The sequence below is a fragment of the Oncorhynchus tshawytscha genome, linkage group LG22, assembly GCF_018296145.1.
Source record: "Oncorhynchus tshawytscha isolate Ot180627B linkage group LG22, Otsh_v2.0, whole genome shotgun sequence".
Classification (NCBI taxonomy): domain Eukaryota; kingdom Metazoa; phylum Chordata; class Actinopteri; order Salmoniformes; family Salmonidae; genus Oncorhynchus; species Oncorhynchus tshawytscha.
Genome location: NC_056450.1, coordinates 208,595 through 228,526, shown reverse-complemented (window position 1 = coordinate 228,526; position 19,932 = coordinate 208,595). Strand labels below are relative to the sequence as shown.

Sequence of the window (19,932 nt, the reverse complement as noted above, 5' to 3'; positions counted from 1 at the left end):
TAAGTATGCTCTCTCTAATTCTCTCTTTCTCTTTCTTTCTCTCTCTCTGAGGACCTGAGCCCAATTACTTTACCCGGTGCAGTGAGTAATAATGGTGGTGCTACACACACTGCCAGACTGCTTGTAACAACTGAGAGTGACAATGAAGCATTCAGTGGGGGCGGGGAAAGTGACACATTCCAGCAGCGGAGGCCTTTTCAAAATAAAAGTCCCTCAACGAATCTGGAGATTCATTTTTCTAAATAACATTCTTGCAGATTATTATTTTTATTATTGGGGGGAACCATTTTACCTGGTTTTAACATTGGGGAGGGGGCATGTCTACCCTTTCCCCCCCAGCTCCTACGCCCTTGTTTCTGGTCAGACCTTGAAGTTACCACTTACCAGCTGGTATATGGGCATAAAACAAATGGGCCTACATTTCCCTACTTACAGGAACTTATTCAAATACCATATATAGCATCTAACCTAACCGGTATGGAGACGTGAGGAGAATCATTGTCGTACTGTAATTCATGGTAATCTATCGCATAATTTCATGAGTGTGTGGATTGTGCTGGGCTAGGTCTCTATCTGCTGACACGCCTCAGTGTGGTGCTGGTGGATGAAACGTACACATACCGGACTGTCACGGCGCTGTGGGGGTGGAGGATGGGGGGGGGTGGAGAGGGAGGACATTCAGACCCTCTGAAAGAGCTGTTTGTACCCAAGACATCCCTGGAGAAACTCCTTCACCCACCCAATAGTACTGGCCGTCAGAGTCAGTCCACCCCATGTATGTCCAGAGTCTCCTGTGTGTGGGCAGTAAACACGCTGTCCATCTTTGAGGGGGGGAAGAAAAGAAAGCTTGTTATGGCCACACAACCACAGCTCATTGTGATCTGGTTGAGAGCTCCTGCTTCAATACTGAGAAGCACAAGTTAAGGTCCAGAATTGTGTCCAACCACAGGTAAGATTACTGCATTAAACTTGCTTGAAAATAACATGATTAATAATGTCAATGATAAACAAAATGATGAGACATGCAGTCAGGACAGTGCTTTGAGATTGACTGTCATTTTAAAGATACATTATGTTTCCAGTGATACATACATAGGGCTTATGCTAGTATAGGGGTTCCCAATTTTTTGGGGCCTGCGACCCTGTTTTGATATTTTTTTAAATTGCCACCCTACCATGTTTTAAAAGGGGTGAAATCAATGGCCAATGTTAACTTTTTCAATTGGGGCTATGACAGTCTATTACAAATCAGTCTGACAGTACTTCAATCTAAAGGAAGTATGGTTTGAAGTGACTGAAATTCATGTATTGGGAAGTTCACAAGGTCATATAGGCAATAATTTTATATGATATTCTGTGTGTAGAAAATAAAATCATCATTAACCAGGTTTCCACCCAACCTTTATATGTGAGTAAAGTACATGTCGAATAAAAAATGTCAAGTCAGGCTCAATGGAAACAACATTTATCAGTAACCTTTCCATATGTCGACCCAAAAAAATACGCTAGACAAGGTGCAATGTTTTTGTGTTAGTGAAGCTAATTATGAAATGTTGGTGGAAATGCTTTTATGCGCAAATATTGATATAATAACCATGATATGAAAGTTGACTTGCAGTGGTGTAAAGTACCTAAGTAAAAATACTTTAAAGTATTACTTAAGTAGTTTTTGGTGGTATCTGTACTTTACTTTTTAAATTGTAACTACTTTTACTTCACTACATTCCTAAAGAAAATAATGTACTTTTTACTCCATTCATTTTCCCTGACACCCAAAAGTACTCATTACCTTTTGAATGCTTAGCAGGACAGGAACATAGTCAAATTCATGCACTTATCAAGAGAACATCCCTGGTCATCCTACTACCTCTGATCTGGTGGACTCACTAAACACACATGCTTCCTTTGTAAATGATGTCTGAGTGTTGGAGTGTGGCCCTGGCTATCTGTAAAAAAAAAAGAAAAAGAAAGGAAAATGGTGCCGTCTGGTTTTCTTAAAATAAGAAATTTGAAATTATTTATACTTTTACTTTGACACTTAAGTATATTTTAGCAATTACGTTTACTTTTATACTTTAAGTATATTTAAAACCAAATACTTTTAGACTTTTACTCAAGTAGTATTTTACTGGGTGACTTTCACTTTTTCTTGAGACATTTTATATTAAGGTTTCTTTACTTTCACTTGAGTACTTTTCCACCACTGTTATCTTGGAGTCACGCGATGACTTTGTATGATCGTCCCACTACAACTTGTCTGGAAAGCATGCAGTTTATTAGGCTAAATTATGATGAACTTCACAGGGTGATGAAACTGCAGGGTGATGAGCTTGATGCTCCTTTCCAATAAATATCGAGGGCCTTATTCTGGTGACATGATCATCAATGCTTGGCTGCTGTCTGACAAAAACAATCTTGCTCTTTTGTCCATAATGGTTTCATAATGTTGGCTATACCTGCACTGTATCTGCGAGCTGTAGGCTCACGTGCCAATACCAGAGTGTGTACACTCGATATATAACATTTTAATGTGAGAAATGTTATACTCATTTAACAGTATTTATTATTCGGTACATGGGAATTTAACAGCAAAAGGTATTTGTATGTGCACTACGTCATCACGCACAGCCTTTTATCCACAACAGTCAATGGGTTTGTTGCGGATTTAGTGCCTGACCTTTTCCACACTGTTCTAATGAATCCTGCGTGGCATGTGAACATTCCTGGGAGTCTTATCTTTCAGTGATAGGGTCATAATATTTTTTTGCTTAAACTGTTCAAAAGTTAGTCATATTTGTAGGAAGAAAACAGAAACCACTATTTTTATTACAGCCGCATCTAGCGGCTACCAGAGGTTACTGATGTAACCCCGGGTTCTATGAACCAAGTGCATTTTTTTTTTGTGTCAGTTTCTCTTGCGACTCCATTTTCAAAGACACACCTATTTGATATTTTATGTGTAAAAAAAAACATGTAATATAACAGAATAAATAGAACAGAAAATATTTCCAAATGAAAAAAGTTGTGATGCGCATCTCCCATCTGCAACAGTTGTTCTCAAAGAGGGATTATTTGAAACAGGGCTCAGTTTGGTGAATTGAAAGACAAATTCTTCAGGGTTACAAAACAACATCTGTTTTCTTTTTGATAAACAGGTGTTTTATTTAGTTTATTCTGCCTTTTCTTTCAAATTTTCAAAATGGAATAACAATTCCACATTGAACAGATGACCAGGCCTCCATAATCCCCCGACCTCAACCAAATTGAGATGGTTTGGGATGAGTCAGACCGCAGAATGAAGGAAAAGCAGTCAACAGGTGCTCAGCATATGTGGGAATAGCTTCAAGACTGTTGGAAAATCATTCCAGGTGAAGCTGGTTGAGACAATACCAAGCGTTTGCAAAGCTGTCATCAAGGCAAAGGGTGGCTATTTGAAGAATCACAAATATAAAATGTATTTTGATTTGTGTAACACTTTTTGGGTTACTACATGATTGCATATGTATTATTTCATAGTTTATGTCTTCACTATTATTCTACAATGTAGAATAATGGTAATAAATAAATAAATTGGTATGTGTTCTAAAGCTTTTGACCGGTAGTGTACATAGTTATAAACATACTCAAGTCAATTGTATTATATCATCCAGAAAGCCATATATTGATGTGCTTTAACATTAGAATTCTAATAACATGGTCAAATAAAACCCCAACTATCAATAATATTCAACACAAATTTAGTGCCTCACGTTGAGTCTATCACTCAAATTCAAGACACTCAACTTAGCACACACCAATACAGTTAGAATATACATTTACAAATGGGATGATATATAGACAGTTTGTACTACTTATTACCACTATTAACTTTTTATCATTACAGCTCACGTTTATCCCTGTCTTACACTGTCATGAGTGTGACAGATCGATATCTCAATGTATTCTTTGTGTCACGTTCGTTCGTGGAAACGGACCAAGGCGCAGCGTACAGTGAGTTCCACATCATTTATTAAAGAAGTGAAACTTTAGCAAAGACAAAACACTAAACAATAAACTAACAAACAACGAACCGTGACTACAACACTAACTCAAAACATAAACAATATCCCATAACCCACAGGTGGAAAAAATGCTACTTAAGTATGATCCCCAATCAGAGACAACGATTACCAGCTGCCTCTAATTGGGGATCATACAAATCACCAACATAGAAAATAAAACTTTGAACCCCACGTAGAAATAATAAACTAGAGTAAAACCCCTAGTCACACCCTGACCTACTCTACCATAGAAAATATTTATTTATTTGTATTTCACCTTTTAATTAACCAGGTAGGCAAGTTGAGAACAAGTTCTCATTTACAATTGCGACCTGGCCAAGATAAAGCAAAACAGTTCGACACATAAAACAACAACACAGAGTTACACATGGAGTAAAACAAACATACAGTCAATAATACAGTATAAACAAGTCTATATACGATGTGAGCAAATGAGTTGAGATAAGGGAGGTAAAGGCAAAAAAAAAGGCCACGGTGGCGAAGTAAATACAATATAGCAAGTAAAACACTGGAATGGAAGATTTGCAGTGGAAGAATGTGCAAAGTAGAAATAAAAATAATGGGGTGCAAAGGAAGCAAAATAAATAAATACAGTAGGGGAAGAGGTAGTTGTTTGGGCTAAATTAAAGATGGGCTATGTACAGGTGCAGTAATCTGTGAGCTGCTTTGACAGCTGGTGCTTAAAGCTAGTGAGGGAGATAAGTGTTTCCAGTTTCAGAGATTTTTGTAGTTCGTTCCAGTCATTGGCAGCAGAGAACTGGAAGGAGAGGCGGCCTAAGGAAGAACTGATTTTGGGGGTGACCAGAGAGATATACCTGCTGGAGCGCGTGCTACAGGTGGGTGCTGCTATGGTGACCAGCGAGTTGAGATAAGGGGGGACCTGGAGCCAGTGGGTTTGCGACGAGTATGAAGCAAGGGCCAGCCAACGAGAGCGTACAGGTCGCAGTGGTGGGTAGTATATGGGGCTTTGGTGACAAAACGGATGGCACTGTGATAGACTGCATCCAATTTATTGAGTAGGGTGTTGGAGGCTATTTTGTAAATTACATCGCCGAAGTTGAGGATCGGTAGGATGGTCAGTTTTACGAGGGTATGTTTGGCAGCATGAGTGAAGGATGCTTTGTTGTGAAATAGGAAGCCAATTCTAGATTTAACTTTGGATTGGAGAAGTTTGATGTGAGTCTGGAAGGAGAGTTTACAGTCTAACTAGACACCTAGGTATTTGTAGTTGTCCATATATTCTAAGTCAGAACCGTCCAGAGAAGTGATGCTGGATGGGCGGGAAGGTGCAGGTAGCGATCGGTTGAAGAGCATGCATTTAGTTTTACTTTTATTTAAGAGCAGTTGGAGGCCACGGAAGGAGAGTTGTATGGCATTGAAGCTCGTCTGGAGGGTTGTTAACACAGTGTCCAAAGAAGGGCCAGAAGTATACAGAATGGTGTCCTCTGTGTAGAGGTGGATCCGAGATTCACCAGCAGCAAGAGTGACATCATTGATGTATACAGAGAAGAGAGTTGGCCCAAGAATTGAACCCTGTGGCACCTCCATAGAGACTGCCAGAGGCCCGGACAACAGGCCCTCAGATTTGACATACTGAACTCTGTCAGAGAAGAAGTTGGTGAACTAGGCGAGGCAGTCATTTGAGAAGCCAATGCTGTCGAGTCTGCTGAGGAGGATGTGGTTATTGTCAGAGTTGAATACCTTGGCCAGGTCGATGAATACGGCTGCACAGTATTGTTTCTTATCGATGGAGGTTAAGATATCGTTTAGGACCTTGAGCGTGGCTGAGGTGCACCCATGACCAGCTCTGAAACCAGATTGCATAGCAGAGAAGGTGCGGTGGGATTCGAAATGGTCGTTTGTTTGTTGACTTGGCTTTCAAATACCTTAGAAAGGCAGGGTAGGATAGATATCAGTCTGTAGCAGTTTGGGTCAAGATTGTAGCCCCCTTTAAAGAGGGGGATGACCGCAGATGCTTTCCAATCTTTGGGAATCTCAGACGACACGAAAGAGAGGTTGAACAGCCTAGTAATAGGGGTTGCAACAATTTCGGCAGATATTTTTAGAAAGAAAGGGTCCAGATTGTCTAGGCAGGCTGATTTGTAGGGGTCCAGATTTTGCAGCTCTTTCAGAACATCAGCTGACTGGATTTGGGAGAAGGAGAAATGGGGAAGGCTTGGGCGAGTTGCTGTGGGGGGTACAGTGCAGTTGATCGGGGTAGGGGTAGCCAGGTGGAAAGCATGGCCAGCCATAGAAAAATGCTTATTGAAATTCTCAATTATAGTGGATTTATCGGTGGTGACAGAGTTTCCTATCCTCAGTGCTATGGGCAGCTGGGAGGAGGTGTTCTTATTCTCCATGGACTTTACAGTGTCCCAGAACTTTTTTGAGTGTGTGTTGCAGGGAGCAAACTACCCACACTGAAAGGAGGGAGAAGGGCTACCTAAGTATGATTCCCAATCAGAGACAACGATAGACCGCTGTCCCTGATTGAGAACGATACCCGGCCAAAACATTAAAATAAAGAAACATAGTAAATAAAACATAGAATGCCACCCCACATCACACCCTGACCTAACCAAATAGAGAAATAAAATGGCTCTCTAAGGTCAGGGTGTGACAGTACCCCCTCCCAAAGGTGCGGACTCCGGCCGCAAAACCTGAACCTATAGGGGAGGGTCCGGGTGGGTATCTATCCACGGTAGCGGCCCTGGTGCGGGACGTAGACCCCGCTCTACCTCTGGCTCACCCCACTTTGGTGGCACCTCTGGTGTGGGGCCCCTCGCCACTGACCCCGGACTGGGGACCCTAGTTGCGGGCCTCGGACTGGGGACCCTCGCTGCGGGCCCCAGACTGGGCAACCTCGTTGCAAGCCCGGACTGGAGACCGTCGTTGGAGGCTCCAGACTGGAGACCGTCGCTGGAGGCTCCGGACTGAGAACGTCGCTGGAGGCTCCAGACTGGAGAACGTCGCTGGAGGCTCCAGACTGGAGAACGTCGCTGGAGGCTCCGGACTGGAGAACGTCGCTGGAGGCTTCATGCCATGGATCATCACTGGAGACTTCATGCCATGGATCATCACTGGAGACTTCTTGCCATGGATCATCACTGGAGGCTTTGTGACATGGATCATCACTGAAGGCTTCGTGACATGGATCATCACTGGAGGATTATTGCCATGGATCATCACTGGAGGCTTCGTGCCATGGATCATCACTGGGTTGGAGAGACACACAGGAGGCCTGGCTCTGGGAGCAGGCACAGGACGTACCGGACTGGGGAGGCTCACTGGAGGCCTGATGCGTGGGACCGGCACAGATTGCACTAGACTGGTGACACGCTCCTCCAAATGCCTACGTTACCTTAAACTCCTCGCCAACTCCATTCTCCGGTATCCCTCCTCACACTGTTCTATTGAATCCCAGGCGGGCTCTGGCACTCGCCCTGGGTCGACTGACCACCTCTCTACCTCCTCCCAGGTTGTCTCTGGTTCACACCTCGGCACCGCCGACCGTCCCGTGTGCCCCCCCCCCGTGGACAGGGCTGCCTCTCCTGGCCACACTGCTTGGTCCTTTGGTAGTGGGTAGTTCTGTCACGGCTGTCGAAAGAAGAGGACCAAAGTGCAGCGTGGTGAGCGTACATTTTCCTTTAATTTAAAATGTCGCCAACCAAACAACAAACGAAGAAACAACCGTGAAGCTTACAGGGCTATAGTGCGACTAACAAAAGTCAACTACCCACACTGGGGCCTCCCGGGTGGCGCAGTGGTTAAGGGCGCTGTACTGCAGCGCCAGCTGTGCCACCAGAGACTCTGGGTTCGTGCCCAGGATCTGTTGTAACCGGCCGCGACCGGGAGGTCTGTGGGGCGACGCACAATTTGCCTAGCGCCGTCTGGGTTAGGGAGGGGTTGGCCGGTAGGGATATCCTTGTCTCATAACCAAGGCGCACAGTGTTTCCTCCGACACATTGGTGCGGCTGGCTTCCGGGTTGGATGCGCGCTGTGTTAAGAAGCAGTGCAGCTTGGTTGGGTTGTGTATCGGAGGACGCATGACTTTCAACCTTCGTCTCTCCCGAGCCCGTACAGGAGTTGTAGTGATGAGACAAGATAGTAGCTACTATCTTTCGATACCACGAAATTGGGGAGAAAACGGGGTAAAAAATTTAAATCAAACCACCCACACTGTAAGGAGGGAAAAAGGGCTACTTAAGTATGATTCCCAATCAGAGACAACGATAGACAGCTGTCCCTGATTGAGAACTATACCCGGCCAAAACATTGAAATAAAGAAACATAGAAAACAAAACATGGAATGCCCACCCCACATCACATCACTAACCAAATAGATAAATAAAAAGTCTCTCTAAGGTCAGGGCGTGACAGCCTTGGCTTTTCTAACTGCCTGTGTATATTAGTTTCTAACTTCCCTGAAAAGTTGCATATCACAGGGGCTGTTTGATGCTAATGCAGAACGCCATAGGATGTTTTTGTGTTGGTTAAGGGTAGTCTGGTCTGGAGAGAACCAAGGGCTATACAGTGCCTTGCGAAAGTATTCGGCCCTCTTGAACTTTGCGACCTTTTGCCACATTTCAGGCTTCAAACATAAAGATATAAAACTGTATTTTTTGGTGAAAAAGCAACAACAAGTGGGACACAATCATGAAGTGGAATGACATTTATTGGATATTTCAAACTTTTTTAACAAATCAAAAACTGAAAAATTGGGCGTGCAAAATTATTCAGCCCCCTTAAATTAATACTTTGTAGCGCCACCTTTTGCTGCGATTACAGCTGTAAGTCGCTTGGGGTATGTCTCTATCAGTTTTGCACATCGAGAGACTGAAATGTTTTCCCATTCCTCCTTGCAAAACAGCTCGAGCTCAGTGAGGTTGGATGGAGAGCATTTGTGAACAGCAGTTTTCAGTTCTTTCCACAGATTCTCAATTGGATTCAGGTCTGGACTTTGACTTGGCCATTCTAACACCTGGATATGTTTATTTTTGAACCATTCCATTGTAGATTTTGCTTTATGTTTTGGATCATTGTCTTGTTGGAAGACAAATCTCCGTCCCAGTCTCAGGTCTTTTGCAGACTCCATCAGGTTTTCTTCCAGAATGGTCCTGTATTTGGCTCCATCCATCTTCCCATCAATTTTAACCATCTTCCCTGTCCCTGCTGAAGAAAAGCAGGCCCAAACCATGATGCTGCCACCACCATGTTTGACAGTGGGGATGGTGTGTTCAGGGTGATGAGCTGTGTTGCTTTTACGCCAAACATAACGTTTTGCATTGTTGCCAAAATGTTCAATTTTGGTTTAATCTGACCAGAGCACCTTCTTCCACATGTTTGGTGTGTCTCCCAGGTGGCTTGTGGCAAACTTTAAAACACACTTTTTATGGATATCTTTAAGAAATGGCTTTCTTCTTGCCACTGTTCCATAAAGGCCAGATTTGTGCAATATACGACTGATTGTTGTCCTATGGACAGAGTCTCCCACCTCAGCTGTAGATCTCTGCAGTTCATCCAGAGTGATCATGGGCCTCTTGGCTGCATCTCTGATCAGTCTTCTCCTTGTATGAGCTGAAAGTTTAGAGGGACGGCCAGGTCTTGGTAGATTTGCAGTGGTCTGATACTCCTTCCATTTCAATATTATCGCTTGCACAGTGCTCCTTGAGATGTTTAAAGCTTGGGAAATCTTTTTGTATCCAAATCCGGCTTTAAACTTCTTCACAACAGTATCTCAGACCTGCCTGGTGTGTTCCTTGTTCTTCATGATGCTCTCTGCGCTTTTAACGGAACTCTGAGACTATCACAGTGCAGGTGCATTTATACGGAGACTTGATTACACACAGGTGGATTGTATTTATCATCATTAGTCATTTAGGTCAACATTGGATCATTCAGAGATCCTCACTGAACTTCTGGAGAGAGTTTGCTGCACTGAAAGTAAAGGGGCTGAATAATTTTGCACGCCCAATTTTTCAGTTTTTGATTTGTTAAAAAAGTTTGAAAAATCCAATAAATGTCGTTCCACTTCATGATTGTGTCCCACTTGTTGTTGATTCTTCACAAAAAAATACAGTTTTATATCTTTATGTTTGAAGCCTGAAATGTGGCAAAAGGTCGCAAAGTTCAAGGGGGCCGAATACTTTCGCAAGGCACTGTATCTGTTCCTGGTTCTAAATTTCTCTGGGAGCAGGCACAGGTTCGTACCGAACTGGGTAGGCGCACTGGAGGCCTAGTGTGTGCGTAGCCGGCACAGGTGGGTAGGCGCACTGGAGGCCTAGTGTGTGTAGCCGGCACAGGTGGCTACACACACTAGGTCCAACATAGAAATAAAACAACCTAGATTAACCACCCTAGTCACACCCCAACCTAACCAAAACAGAGAATAAAAAGTCTCACTATGGTCAGGGCGTGACATAATTACTCTTTTATTATGTTAATGTTATTATGTTATTACTATGTTATTTTTCCGTTCTTTAAAAAAATATATTTTTTAAATGTACCTGTAGGAATATTTGTATTTTTTTCTCAGGATTGTGCCCTGGAATCACATAGCTTGTAACTGTGTCATATCATCCCATGGCTCTGCTTCAACAGAGAAACGCAACCCCTGTCTCTAAACAGGATACTTCTGCTTCAACAAAAAGATGCCAACAGGTTGTTTGCCCTATAATTACTTCTAGGACTTTCCCTATTCAGCAATAACTCTGCTACAACAAAGTTTCTAACTCGGGGTGTATTTGCTACAACAAATACATAATGTGCACAAAATGTTCTTAGAACAGGATTTTCTATTATGTTTAAAAGAAAATCAGTCTCACCCTGAATGTCTTTTATCTGTCCGGAATGATATATCCACTCACTAACACTTCCGGCAGGTCCAAGGTGGGTCCCCCTCGGCTCCGTTTAAGTCAGAGTGTGTGGTACCCTGAGCCACATCTAACTGAGCCCCTGCACGCAGTTTATCCTCGGTCTCTGGGGAGCAATCTACAAGCAGAGTTAGCATCCCACCACTGTCACCAATTTGTCGTGGAATATCAAATCCAAGAGAAGAGAGACTGCAGATTCTTTCAAACACTTTATCATGGGATTTTCAGAAATGGAGAATCAACTACCCACTCAACAGCTCATAGTTGAAAAGCTCTACAAACAGTGCCGGTTCAATGCTTTTATAGAGAAAATATATACAACCCCTTTCTGTATTCGTGGCTGTCAGAAGATAGTGTATAAAAGGTCATTTGTTGTCTGTGTAAACTTAAGATAGAACAAGGTTGATAGCCCAAGGGCTCAACCGTCTAACTGCATTCACAACAATAAACACTGTATTGTACTCCGTTCTGCAAGGTTCCATACATGTGACTTTCTGTAGAAAGTAAAACCACTGCATTTCACATGCTGCGGTTGCACCCAAACATCTCTTAGCTGTCTTATGACTAAGTGACACCAAGACAAGTTTGTATCAGGTTTGAAAAAACACTAGCATATAACAAGAGACTACTCTTTAAGTGGTAAAACACGGGATAGCATGACTAATTATGTTATTTTCCACGACAGAACCCACTTTTATAAAATAAGAGATTGCTTCTAATATGCAAACGAAAGATGCCCAACGATTGGCTAATACAGCTTTTTTTAAATGTTGTGGTAACATTTTGATATCGAGTATCATGATGGTATCGAGTATCATGATATTAAACCTGGTATCGAAGTCAGAATTTTGGTATCGTGACTACACTACAAAGACGATCATCAACATCACCCAACAGTTATACCTATAGTCATCCTGCAGAGTAATACACAATGGACACTTCACTGATTTTTCTTTTTTAATTTCACCTTTATTTTACCAGGTAGGCTAGTTGAGAACAAGTTCTCATTTATAACTGCAACCTGGCCAAGATAAAGCAAAGCAGTGCGACAGAAACAACAACCCAGAGTTACACATGGAATAAACTGATAGCTTCCCCATAAACAGAAGATTGACATGGCTGCCTGTGGTTCCTCCTTCTCTTTCCAATGGCAGTCAACTGGATAATGAAGGACACCACCACAGGAGAAAACCTTGGACCCTCTGGTCCCATCTAGCAGACCTACACTTTGTTGACAACACAGTACACATAAAACATTCGCAGAACAAGATGTACTGGAGGAAGTGACACATTCACTTATCTGGGAAGTGTCATCAGGAAAGATGGAGGAAGTGACAAAGATCTACAAACAAGAATAGGAAAGGCAAGAACTGCATTTCTGATGCTTAAGCTAATATGGATCTCAAAACAAATGAACACTAAACAATCTATGCATCTTCAATTCCAACGGCAAATCAGTTTTACTATATGGAAAACCACAAGTCACAAGCAACAAACTACAAACGTTCATAAACAAATGCCTAAGACACATCCTGATAATACAGTGGCCATACGGAATGAAGATCTCTGGGAAATTACACAGCAAGAACAAATTGTCACAAATAAAATGCAGGAAATGGGGCTGCGTCGGGAACACCTTGAGGAAACCACGACCAGACAAGCTCTAACCTTGAACCCACGGGGGAAAAGGAAACCAGGAACACCCAGAAACAGCTTGAGAAGGTCTGTGGAGACAGAACTTAAAGATGCAGGATTATCCTTGAAAGAAGCAGACAAAACCACCCAACGCCGAGCCCACTTGAGGAAGTTTGTGAAAGGGTGTAAGTCAAGGAAGTATGCCCCATATGGGCATTGTCGTGTCTGTGACTATCATTAAAGCTGACAACTGTATATTATCAAATCAATTCTCTATGTGTAATTGAATTATGCGATTAAACTAATCATGTAACTTTAATTAATTAGGAAGATGGGGCACCACAGATAATATGTTTATAGAGTGTCAATTTCCCGAATATAACTCCACAGAAATTTTCAAAACAGTGCTTATCAATGTATTATAATTACCTCATCAGTTCTCATTACTGAATGTTGCAAACCCTTGGATATCAGCACGAACCCTAGCATAAATTATGAATCAGTGGTATACAGATTGGCTTAATTATTTATTTACTAACTAACTAACCAAATCACAGAAACACGTGAAAACACACGCAATTAGTTCATACATGGGGTATGACGTGATACAAAGAAAAAGTCCCTAGCGGACGAAACCAATATGATTGATTGGTAGACAACGGAAAGGGGGTGTGGACTGCTCAACAGCGGGAAACTCATAGCTGATAATTACACTCATAGAAAATGCTAATAGTTTACATTAACGACCACTCTTTCGAAAATAAATTGCAATTGACATATTTACGAGTATATGTCTTGTTGTCTCTCTGTGGTCGCCGGTCCGTCTGCTGGAGAGAGTTGACAGAAAGTCTCTGGTCATAAGGGCACAGGGCGAGACCCAGATGCAGACACGGGAGACAGATGGTTCGAGTCTCTGATATTTATTATAATCCAAGGGGCAGGCAAGAGAATGGTCGTGGACAGGCAAAAATGGCAGTACTGAGTGGCATGCAGGCTCGAGGTCTGGGCAGGCAGTATGGTCAGGCAGGCTCGAGGTCAGGGCAGGCAGTATGGTCAGGCAGGCGAGTTCAGAGTCAAGGCAGGCAAGGGTCAAAACCGGGAGGACTAGCAAAAACAGAGAAAGGGGAAAAGCCTAATAAACTGCATGCTTTCCTGAGTTGTAGTGGGACGATCATACAACATATCGCGTGACCAACAAAAAAAGGAGGACCAAGGCCCTCTTCATATAATTAATTAAAATGCCTTTATTAGTATGGCATGTTCAATAGAAACAACGTTTTCTCCCTGACGAATGCCTTGCAGCCGAAACGCATCTTTAAAAAAAACTGTTTCTATTGAACATGACATACTAATAAAGGCATTTTAATTAATTAAATGAAGAGTGCCTTGGTCCTCCTTTCTTTTTGATGACCAATTTATCCCTTTTATACCAAAGATTACCTTCTCTCTACCAAAATGTACTATTGTGTACCTTAATGGCACTTCCATTCCTCCTCTTTCGACTAGATCGCGTGACTTCCACCACCATTTCACGTATAATACATTTTACAGACACAAAAAGATCCCACCTTGTCTCGCATGTTTTGTTTTGTCGACATCTGGAAAGCTTACGGACAAAAGCTTCCAAATCAGTTTCCATCAGGCCTGTTGTGACATTTTATTTATCCAACGTATTTTACTTGCAATAAAAAGGTTGGATGGAAACCTTGTTATTGTAAAACAACTGTTCGTTTAAGAAAGTGAATAAGTCAAAGGCAGCCCTGTTGCTTGGTTTGAAATTCAATCATGCTCAAATTCATAGGTGGAGCTATAAATGCAATAACACTTGATTTTGGTGGAATCCAAACAAAGAGTGTTGAGGCATGATACATCCATTAAAGGGAAAGTTCACCCAAAATACTAAATGACATATTGGTTTCCTTACCCTGTAAGTAGTCCATGGACAAGATATGACAGCAATCCATGCTTTGGTTTAGTTTCCTGGCACCGTTTCCAAACGTTTTAGCATTTGTGGCACAAATCCCAATCAAGTCATAGTACAATATTAGCAGGGTAAGGAAGCCTGTGTCATTTTGTAATTTGGGTGAACTATCCCTTTACAGGGAGAGTTGAAATTTCTTATTTTTGTAGTTGTTTCTGTAAACAAGTCACAAGAGGCCAGGTAGTACTGATAACACAACAAAAATGTTTCATTGCTTGGTAGAAGCTTTTTGTAGATTGCTGCTAACTGTTCCATATGTCACTCTCTCTTCAACAGTTTTTCCCTGAGCATGGTGACATCGAGTGGAACGTTACAGACCCAGTAGATGACTTCTGGAGCTGGGCTCAGTCCTCACGGCAAAAGCTTCAACATGCTGGCCATCATTGAGTCCTGGGAAGAGGAGGGGAGCTACTATGAGGACAGCACCGGTCAGTTTCTGTTCATCTTGCTGTTAAAGGTGGGCCTGGACTGTCTGGTCCTGTCGATGTGCTTGCGCTGGCTGCACACCTCCTTCATGGGCGTCTGTGGCCTCTCCGTCTTCCTGGTCGATGTGGTGTTGTTGTGCTCTGTGGTGGCTGTGTGGTTCCTCGGACCCGCCCGCTCCCCGGTGTCCATCTGCTTCCTCTTGGCTCATGCCTCAGCCATGTTCAACGCGCTGCCTCTGCCCGTGCTGGGCCTGGGGCTGCTGGACTACGCCTCCGAGCCACGCTACACCACGTGTCACGAAGCTCCCTGTAGGGACCTATGGAACTATGCCCTGACGCTGCTGGTGTGGGGGCTGGCCGGTGTGCACTCCTGCTGCTCAGCAGTCACCAACCTCCTAGAGGTTGAGTACGAGGGAGGGAGGAACGCTTTAGGGTGCACTGTGCAGGAGTCTGTGTTTGTGGTACATTTCTCAGTGGGGATCTCCGTGGCCATCTGCTGTGTAATGCTGCTCCACTACAAACAGATGCCTTTGTGGCTGAAGGAGGCCAACAGGCTGTCAGAGCAGAGGGATAATGTTAACCCAATGCTGCAGAGCCACTTGAGATTCAGGTATGCCAAGTTACAGCAGCTAGGAGGTGACGAGGACGAGCAGAAAGCACTGGCAGTGGAGACTGAATGGCAGAGGCCCCCCCTTTACCTCAGCCTGACTTTGGACTTTGGCACAACGTGGGCATCTTACCTGGTCATGTGCATCGCCTGTGAGCTTTTGGGCCTTGCAGTCCCTGCCTACATCAGCATCAACCTCCTATGGTTGGAGTGTGCCAACAGCGTATTGGTGGGGCTGGTGTTTTGGCTCAAGAGCGACTGACTGAGGCCTTACACCGCCAGTGGCATGTTTACTGGCACTTAAAGTAAAGATTCAACAATTTTTTTTTTCTTTCAAATATTTTATTTTACCATTTTCCATACAGACAAAAATAATAATAACACACATAAAATTATATGTATATATATATATTATTATATTGTGTTTGTGCATGTAGGCTATGCCGGGCAGCAGGGTAGCCTAGTGGTTAGAGCGTTGGACTAGTAACCAAAAGGTTGCAAGATCAAATCCCTAAGCTGACAAGGTACAAGTCTGTTGTTCTGCCCGTAAACAAGGCAGTTAACCCACTGTTTCTAGGCCATCATTGAAAATAAGAATTTGTTCTTAACTGACTTGCCTAGAAAAATAAATAAAATCTCTGAACAAAGTTTTATCGATTCCCTAAGTTAATTCATGTTTTCATGTGTAGCTGAGATATTGCTGTTCAAGCAGGCAGAAATTCTGCCTGTATAAAGTAGCTTTGAGAAAAAGCCACTCGCAACACCGGAAGTTAATAGGAATAGGACTTTTAGATTATGAAAACACCTATCATACATGTCAGTTTTCAGGGTCTAAAGTGGGCACGTGATCGCGTTGCACTCCATTGCATTGGCTTGGTAGGTGACTCGTTTGGAGGTAAGACATGTACAAAAATATTACTACATCTCATTAGGTTCTAAATTATCAGAGTAAGAACTCAACGGACGCTATGAAAGCTTAAACCATGTTTATTTATCCCAGAGGGTCGAACAGCTGAACCGACCAAAATACATTTCCAATAGTGGTGGTGTATGTACCCCAATTTGGGGTGAAATCTTCTCCTTCTCTCCAAACACTAAATCTCTGTTGCTAGCCAGGAAATGAAGTGGCAATAAACAGTGCCTTCTCCCTTTACGTGACCTCAACCCCCTTCATCACTAATCCACGGCTCTCTCCCCTTATAAGTGCTGCCACGTGATCATTTACCCTGCACTCAGCACATTCCAAGCTTAATTGCACCCACCATATACCTTCCTCCTACAGATAACCATTAACTTCTGGTGTAGACCCTCTAACCCTAAGTACTCAATATTTCAACAGGATACCTGATAATGAACCCTATCCCAAGTTTAAGAGTTAGAACCCAGAATCCATCAGTCCCCTGTTTTGAACATTTAACTCCATACTGTTCAACATTACATAAACTTGGGATTTACTTATAGATGGACAAACAATAATAAAACACAAACAAAAAAATAAGCATGATTGACATTCAGGTTTACAAACTCAGACTTATGTTGACTTATGCCTCTGTTCTATGATCACACCATTTCTCATAGAAACTGATAATAACGTGTCCACTGGAGTTGTCGACCCCTTCCATTTCAACTTTATCCTTAGGGTTCCTAAGTGAGTGATAGCACAAGACTTGAAAATCAACGAGAAACACAAAACATAACCGTGTTAACAATGTGGTAAGCTTTTCATAATTATATATGCAAAGAAATCCAAAAGTTTGATAACATGACAATTCCCACTCTCTCTTCGCCTGATCATATGCCTTCAGAATTCTGCTGGAAAAATGAAGGCCCTAGAAAACCTCCTCATGCTTTCATCCAGTCTTCCCCATCAGGCCACAGGGTATAAGAGGTGTTCCCAAGCCATGTCATTTTAACTTGATAGGCACGTCACCTGATAGGCAAGTGCTGCCCTTTGCCACCTGGACAAAAGGAACACCTATGTGAGAATGCTGTTCATTGACTACAGCTCAGCGTTCAACACCATAGTGCCCACGAAGCTCATCACTAAGCTAAGGACCCTGGGACTAAACCCCTCCCTCAGCAACTGGATTCTGGACTTCCTGACAAGCCGCCCCAGGTGGTAAGGGTAGGCAACAACACGCCTGCCACGCTGATCCTCAACACTGGGGCCCCTCAGGGGTTGTGTACTTAGTCCCCACCTGTACTCTTTGATCACCCACAACTGTGTGGCCAAACACGACTCCAACACCATCATTGAGTTTGCTGATGACACAACAGTGGTAGGCCTGATCACCGACAATGTGTCACGCCTGCTCCCGCTCTTCCCCCTGGCGCTCGAGGGCGCCAGGCTGCCCTGCATTACGCACTCCTGCCACCATCATTTACGCACACCTGCCTTCCCTCGTCACGCGCTTCAGTTATATTGGACTCACCCAATCACCTGTTGATTACCTCCCCTTGTCAGGTCCCCAGCTCTGTCCCTCGCTGCTGCATTGTTTGTTGTGCATCTGTGTTCTGACGCTGTTTCTGTCTGCTCTTTGTCTGTTCATAATTAAATGTCAACTCCCCATACCTGCTTCTCATCTCCGGCGTTGATCCTTACACAATGATGAGACAGCCTATAGGGAGGAGGTCAGAGATCTGGCAAAGTGGTGCCAGGACAACAAACTCTCTCTCAATGTGAGCAAGACAAAGGAGCTGATCGTGGACTAGGGAAAGGCGTGCCGAACAGGCCCCCATTAACATCAACGGGGCTGTAGTGGAGTGGGTTGAGAGTTTCAAGTTCCTTGGGGTCCACATCACCAATTAACTATCATGGTCCAAACATACCAAGACAATAGTGAAGAGGGCACGACAACAACTTTTCCCCCTCAGGAGACTGAAAAGATTTGGCATGGGTCCCCAGATCCTCAAAGTTCAACAGCTGCACCATTGAGAGCATCCTGACCGGTTGCATCACTGCCTGGTATGGCAAATGCTCAGCATCTGTAAGGCGCTACAGAGGGTAGTGCGCATGGCCCGATACATCACTGGGGCCAAGCTTCCGGCAACCCAGGACCTATATAATAGGCGGGGACAGAGGAAAGCCCATAAAATTGTCAGAGACTCCAGTCACCCAAGTCGTAGATTGTTTTCTATGCTACCACACGGCAAGCAGTAACGGAGCACCAAGTCTAGGACCAAAAGGCTTCAACTCTCAAGCCATAACACTGCTGAACAATTAATCAAATGGCCACCGGACTATTACATTGACCCCGCTCCCATTTATTTTGTACACTGCTGCTATTCGCTGTTTCTTATCTATGCATAGTCACTTCATCCCTACCTACAGTTTAAGTCGGAAGTTTACATACACTTAGGTTGGAGTCATTAAAACTAGTTTTTCAACCCCTCCACAAATTTCTTGTTAACAAAATATAGTTTTGTCAAGTTCGTTAGGACATCTACTTTGTGCATGTGTAATTTTTCCAACAATTGTTTACAGACAGATTATTTCACTTGTAACTCACTGTATCACAATTCCAGTGGGTCAGAAGTTAACATACACTAAGTTGACTGGGCCTTTAAACAGCTTGGAAAATTCCAGAAAAAGATGTATTGGCTTTAGAAGCTTCTGATAGGCTAATTGACATCATTTGAGTCAATTGGAGGTGCACCTGTGGATGTATTTCAAGGCTTCCCTTCAAACTCAGGGCCTCTTTGCTTGACATCATGGGAAAATCAAAAGAAATCATGCAAGACTTCAGAAAAAAAATTGTAGACCTCCACAAGTCTGGTTCATCCTTGGGAGCAATTTCCAAACACCTGAAGGTACCACGTTCATCTGTACAAGCAATAGTACGCAAGTATAAACACCATGGGACAACGCAGCCGTCATACCGCTCAGGAAGGAGACACATTCTGTCTCCTAGAGATGAACGTACTTTGGTGCGAAAAGTGCAAATCAATCAGAGAACAACAGCAAAGGACATTGTGAAGATGCTGGAGGAAACAGGTACAAAAGTATCTACATCCATAGTAAAACGAGTCCTATATCGACATAACCTGAAAGGCCGCTCAGCAAGGAAGAAGCCACTGATCCAAAATCACCATAAAAATGCCAGACTACGGTTTGCAACTGCACATGGGGACAAATATCATACTTTTTAGAACTGTTTGGTCATAATGATCATCGTTATGTTTGGAGGAAAATGGGGGAGGCTTGCAAGCCAAAGAACAGCATCCCAACTGTGAAGCACGGGGGTGGCAGCATCATGTTGTGGGGGTGTTTTGCTGCTGGAGGTACTGGTGCACTTCACAAAATAGATGGTATCATGAGGTAGGAAAATTATGTGGATATATTGAAGCAACA

At 43.3% G+C, this 19,932-nt stretch overlaps 1 protein-coding gene across 1 annotated transcript; it reads left to right on the top strand.

Moving 5' to 3' along the window:
- Window positions 1-725: 725 nt before the first annotated feature.
- LOC112221373 lies at window positions 726-15,961 on the top strand. Its single transcript, XM_024383525.1, has 2 exons — window positions 726-949; window positions 14,826-15,961. Exon 2 carries the CDS (start codon window positions 14,875-14,877, stop codon window positions 15,841-15,843), a length of 969 nt encoding a protein of 322 aa, XP_024239293.1. The 5' UTR covers window positions 726-949; window positions 14,826-14,874; the 3' UTR covers window positions 15,844-15,961.
- The last annotated feature ends 3,971 nt before the right edge of the window (window positions 15,962-19,932 follow it).